This window comes from Mustela erminea, chromosome 1, assembly GCF_009829155.1.
Source record: "Mustela erminea isolate mMusErm1 chromosome 1, mMusErm1.Pri, whole genome shotgun sequence".
NCBI classification, from domain to species: Eukaryota; Metazoa; Chordata; class Mammalia; order Carnivora; family Mustelidae; genus Mustela; species Mustela erminea.
The window spans coordinates 102,347,874-102,353,873 of NC_045614.1; the positions used below are offsets into that span (position 1 = coordinate 102,347,874).

The 6,000-nt window shown below is 43.9% G+C and overlaps 1 protein-coding gene across 1 annotated transcript in view; it reads right to left on the bottom strand.

The window, feature by feature from the left end:
• The window catches only part of FYTTD1 (forty-two-three domain containing 1), a 36,664-nt gene extending 34,522 nt beyond the window's left edge, over window positions 1-2,142 (bottom strand). Inside the window, exon 1 of the mRNA XM_032336087.1 lies at window positions 1,869-2,142. Within this exon, the coding sequence (XP_032191978.1) occupies window positions 1,869-1,974 (106 nt within the window). The 5' untranslated portion in view covers window positions 1,975-2,142. The remainder of the gene's footprint in view (window positions 1-1,868) is intronic.
• Window positions 2,143-6,000: the final 3,858 nt, after the last annotated feature.

Below are 6,000 nucleotides of genomic sequence, written 5' to 3' on the forward strand. Positions count from 1 at the left end.
CATGTTTAAAACTCCCTGCAACATCTATACGGTTTTCTTATTTGTATGATTTGGGGCAAGTTATTTCTCTATGCCTCAGGTTTTATACAACAAGAATAACAGCAAAGGCTTACCTAGCATGTTCATGTAAATATAATGCAAACCGAGGAGTTTGGGGGGAGGCAGGTGGGAGGTTGGGTGAGCCTGGTGGTGGGTATTATGGAGGGCCTGTATTGCATGGAACACTGGGTGTGGTGTATAAACAATGAATTGTGGAACACTGAAAAGAAATAAACACAAACACACACATACAGCTTACTCTATACCAGGTACTGTTCTAAGCAGATTATACGTGCCTTTTGACTCATTTAATAGGGCAACCTTCTGAGACAGACAAGCACTGTTATCACTTTTTACACATGAAGCACTGAGAAATACTCTGCCTGTAACCACATGGCTATTAAATGGCAGAGGATTTGAACTGAAGACAGTGTGGTTCTGGATTCCATGCTCTTTATAACTAGGAGCACATAGTTATCTCTAATAACTCACAGAGTTATAACAAAGCTAAACCGAGTTAACACACAAAATGTTTAGGTCAGTGCCTGCGAGATGGTAAGCACTCAATAAATATTCGTTATAAATTCCTCTTGGTCTTAGCTGAAAAGATTTCTCATTTCTTTAGAGTTCACGATTATCAGTAAGACAAGACTTGAGGCCAAACCTATTATTTCTGATGATTTACTTAATTCATATATTAGATTCTGAAGTGCGGTAATCGCAGCAATCCAAGAGTTCTTGATATTTTACTTAAAACTCCGCAGATAAACCACAGCAAAAAAGAAAAATACCTTCCTTGGAAAAGTTAACACCTCTGTATCCACCTGTCAGGTACTTTTCAAACACTTATCCGAAAAACTAATGCTCACAGAAACAGCAGGCAGAGAACCCCATCTGATAACAGTAACTTGAGTCTTGACAAAAAGAGAAAATTTTAAACCAGCTCATCCAGAGGCTAGTGCCTCACTAGGATTAGATCTGTATGCTTAATTGAATCACCGACCCGCCTACCTTTTACAAAATCCTCCCCAAACCACCCCACTCTTCCTTACAGGGGCTGGACCCCATGCTTCACCCGGTTTCCTATTAATCCATGCCAATCTCTGCTTCAGTTTTTTCTTTTTTCCTAATTAGCTAACTTTGAGGCTTTAGGTAAGGAGAGCTCGCTTTTCTAGGTACCTCCTAATAAAACACCATCTGATGAAGCCCTTGCCTTGTGTTTTCTGACAAACGCCCAGGGTGGGCGCCCGAGGTGGCCCCGAGGTCTGACGCCCCGCAGAAATGGCCAGCTCTCGGGGGCGTCTCTGCGCTGCCGGAACCGCGCCAGGCGTCCAGGCCTGGCCGCACAAAATGCCCAACTAAGCCCTCCGCTGAACAGCGACTCTAACCGAACGCAGACCCAGCCGGGCTCTCCAAGGGCTTCTTGGGCGAGGATGGCTCGGTCGGACCTCTCCCCTCGATCCCGACAGCGCCAACGAACGAACACGCTTGAGAGGAAAGCCGCCGAGTTTTCCTCACAAAGAGCCCGGGTCGTCCGCGAGTGGTAGCGCCCCTCGACCCTCCAAACCCCGCCGGCCCGCAGCGCCGCCCACTCCCACCGCCCCTCCTCAAACACAGCCCCGCCGAGGGGACGCCCGGGACCCTCTGGCTCAAGCACCGCACCAGGTGGCGCTCCCCGTGTCCCCGCGGGCCCTCACTTGGTTCCGCCCACCCGCAAGGAAAAACTCGACCGACAACTGCGGCCAACCGCCCCTTCCCCCACAAACCGCGGTACTTGGTTCCACCCACACCCTCCCCCCACTCCAACTCGGTCCAACTCGGCTCCTTACCCAAAGACATATCGATTTTGTCAAGGTTTTCATTGCTGCGGGCTTTCGGCTGCAGCGGCGGCGGGGTCGCCGTGGCTCCCACTAACCGGGTACCAAACCGGTTCATGGCTGGGGACGTCGCGCTGGAACAGTCAGCGGAGAAGGCCGGAGACCAAGGCCTGCCACCTCCCACTCACGCACGCAGACTAGCTGCACCGAGGGAGCGCGCACGCGTGCTGGCGGAGCCCTCGCTCTCCCACCCGCGGCTGCGGCCCGGGGGAGTGGCTACAGAGACGAGCGGCCGGCGAGAGCGGCCCCACGCCCGGGCTTGCTCCTAGCGGCCCTTCCCGGACAGGAGGAAACATTGCACACGCGGCTCGGACGCTTACAAAGGCGGCTATTGTAGCTATTCGCCTTTCTGCCCCAACTGGGGGATACTGGACTTTGAGCACCTCGGGATAGCATAACCTAAATGAGATTGTGTTCCTCCGACACCTTCCATTCGTCCTGCTTCAGAAAGGCCCCCTAAGCTTTGGTACACGCGAAAATTTCACACCCCACTGCAATGCAGCCTCAGAGGCAGGAGAGACCCCATACAGCTTAGAATGCAGAACTACATCCCAGCTCCCCTCTTCAGGCAGCTCCTCCACCTGCAACATGCGAAGTCTTAACGTCTGGATGCAGAGCAAAGCTGCAGTAACAATTCTTGCGTCACCTTACCAATAAAAGCAAATGCTAACGTCCCCCTTATCTATACTACTTCTCAACTGACACTCCCAAAATACCTGACACGGCACTAGCTACCTTAATAACACTTCACCTTCCCTTAGGAGAGGGGTAAGTACCTCTGCTTGTTTGGCTGCATTTTTCTCTAATTCATTTGCGTTGGGAATTGATAGGATTCGCTTTTCTTTCTAATCATCTTTGTAGGAAAACTGAATATTTGATGAATTCCTGCATAATAACTTTTTTTTTCCTATTTACAAAAACATGATATTCTCTCTCTTCTTACCTCTTTCTCTTCCCCCAAAGCAATGTGCTTGTATGGAAGCATTTAGGTTATATCACCCTCATAAAAGTTTACAACTATCTAAGACATTTGCATCTAAGGAAAAAAACAGGGACAGGCATTCCCTCCATTTAGAAATCTCTGCCACCTTCCTCCTGTCCTCTTCCTAAAATTTCTTTTTGCATGGAGATGAACCAGTGACCTTAAGCATCCCCAAAACACGGTAGCCTGTACTTAATTATTTTCCCCAAAACCAAATCTATAACCATAGGAGAGTGAATCAGGTCAGGACACACCTACGAAGGGGTGCAAGAAACTTTAATGGTAGAGGAAAGTTTGGATGAAAAATCCCAAGAACAATACTTGGCATGTCAAGGAGAGTAACATATATGCTCTTAGGACAATGTGCATGATTTTATTACTATTCCACCCAACAGCCACCACCCCTCCCCCAACTACTGAAAACCAGGAAAAATGGGTTCTAGAGAGAAAAGTATGAGAGATCTAGGTTTTACTGAGTGGTACCTTTTTCACTCACTTCAGTCATTCACTGTACGAACTTGGGAAGCTGGGTTTCATACTCATCTGCAAAACAAGAAGTAGTTATACTAACTACATGCATTATAGGTAATTATTCTTGGATTTCTTATGGTTCTAAAATCTTCTATGCATGAAACATTTTTCTTCACACTATCATTCTCTCCCTAGAAATAATTTCTGTAATCTCTGCTAATTTGTGGGAATAATCTACAGGGAAGAATATTAAGTTCTTAATGTTGTGGAAGAAAAGTAATGCATTTAGAATATGGATGCATTTTGTACTTCAGATAAGACAGATAAGAAAAATCTCAAATGTATAAAATCCCACCCTCCACCAATTCATATAAAGATTCCCTTTTATCCTGATTTTCTCCCCAAAACTGAAGCTCAACTCCAAATCTTCTTAACTTTAAAGGGAACATGCCCCAATATTTCATTAAGCAACCCTAGCTGTTGCATTTCAGATTTTGAGATTTCCCCCACAGGCTGAGGGTCTGAATCTCAGAGCAGTCATCCAGATTCCAAAGGGAAAAACAAGGAAATGAGTAGCATTGTGTAAGGATAGGTCGATCACACGCAAAATAGTAGAAACCAAAACAGCAGCCTGAGACATATGCAGCAAAAGTGAAGTGGAAGACAAACTGAGAAATCGGAACTGGGGATTGTCTAAGAAGTTCATCTGCCAGCCACAAGGGCTGGAGGTAAAAGGCCAATCCTGCATTTTCTGGGGCATAAGAGGCAGGTATTCATTTAATTATACACATTGAGCCCCAGACATTGTAATGGGCTCTGGGAATAAAATGTAAGTGAAGATGGATTCAGCCCCTATCTTCATACAGCTTGCAGAGCAAAACAAAAAATTTTTTTGAGCACCTACTGGGAATAAGTACAGTACTGTGCCAGACCCTGAACATATAGCCATTGTCTGGAGTACATTAACTCAGCAGCTTCATCTAAGTCAGAATAAACACGGAATTCAAGTAACTACCCTTTTTAGAGGCTTGATTTCATATACTACACATAAGGCAACATCTAGGATTGTCAGATAAACTACAAGATTGGCTACATTTGAATTTCAGATAAACAATGAATAAACAGCAAATTTCTTTACTACAGGGTGTTGCATGCAATATTTAGGATATATTTATATTAAACAATTATTCATTACTTACCTGAAATTTAAATTTAACTGAGAGTCTTGTATTTTTACTTTCGCTAAATCTAGCAACCTTAACATCATACCTTTCTATCAACATGTTGTGAGTCTCTTCTCAAAATGTGCATGGAAATCTACATTCTATTCAAAGGTAAGCACAATTCATGTGTTTCAGTCATTAAGTAATTTCTATCAGTTTTACATTTCTCCTAAGTCCCTCTTTTTTCAGCTTAATTGAGGGGTAATTGATAGACAATAAAAGACACATATTTAAAGTGTGCAGTTTATATATGGGCATATGGTGTATAAACCTGCAAAAACACCACCATAAAGAGAATAATAAATATATCTATCATCTCCAGAAGTTTTCCTGTGCTCCCTTATAATCCTTTCCCCAACCACTACTTAAGCAACCACTGATCCCACAGATTAATTTGCATTTTCTAGAATTTTATATAAGTAGAGTCATACAGTATATACTCTTTTTTTAAAATGCATTTTTTAAAAAGATTTTATTTATTTATTTGACAGAGAGATCACAAGTAGATGAGAGGCAGGTAGAGAGAGAGAGAAAGAGAGAGAGAAGCAGACTCCCCGCTGAGCAGAGAGCCCAATGCGGGACTTGATCCCAGGACCCCGAGATCATGACCCAAGCTGAAGGCAGCGGCTTAACCCACTGAGCCACCCAGGCGTCCCTAAAATGCATTTTTAAACTCAGCATAATTGTTTCCAATCTGTATGACTTTTATTCTTTTGCTTGCCTGATTGCATTGACTGGGGACTCCAGCACCATATTTATTTATTTATTTAAAGATTTTATTTATTTATTTGAGACAGAGAGAGAGAGAAAGAGCATGAGTAGGTGGGGAGGGAGAGGGGGAAAAGCGGACGCCCTGCTTAGCAGGGAGACTGATGAAGGCTCGATCCCAGGACCCCGAGAACATGACCTGAGCTAAAGGCAGGCACTTATACGACTGAGCCACCCAGGTGCCCTCCAGTACTATATTTAAAAGGAGAGGTGAAAGTGACAATCTTTCCCTTATGACAAACCTCAGGGGGAAAGCATTATCTTTCACCAGTAAGTTAGGGGTTTTTTTTGGTAGATGCCCTTTATCAGGTTGGAGAAGTTTCCTTCTATTCCTGGTTTGTAGAGTTTTAATCATGAGTGAACATCAAATTTTATCTATATTTTTCTGCACCTATTGAGATGAGCAAATGGGGTTTAAAAAAAATTTTGTTTTTCAAATGTTGAGCTACCCTTCCATTTCTAGGAGAAAGCTACTTGGTCATAGTGTACTATCCTTTTTATATATTGCTGGATTTGGTTTGCTAATGCTTTGTCAAGAATATTGTTTTCTTTTCATGAGTGATTTTTTTAAAAAGATTTTATTTATGTATTTGAGAGAGAGCAGTGGGAGCTGGAGGGGCAGAGGGAAAAGGAGAAGCAG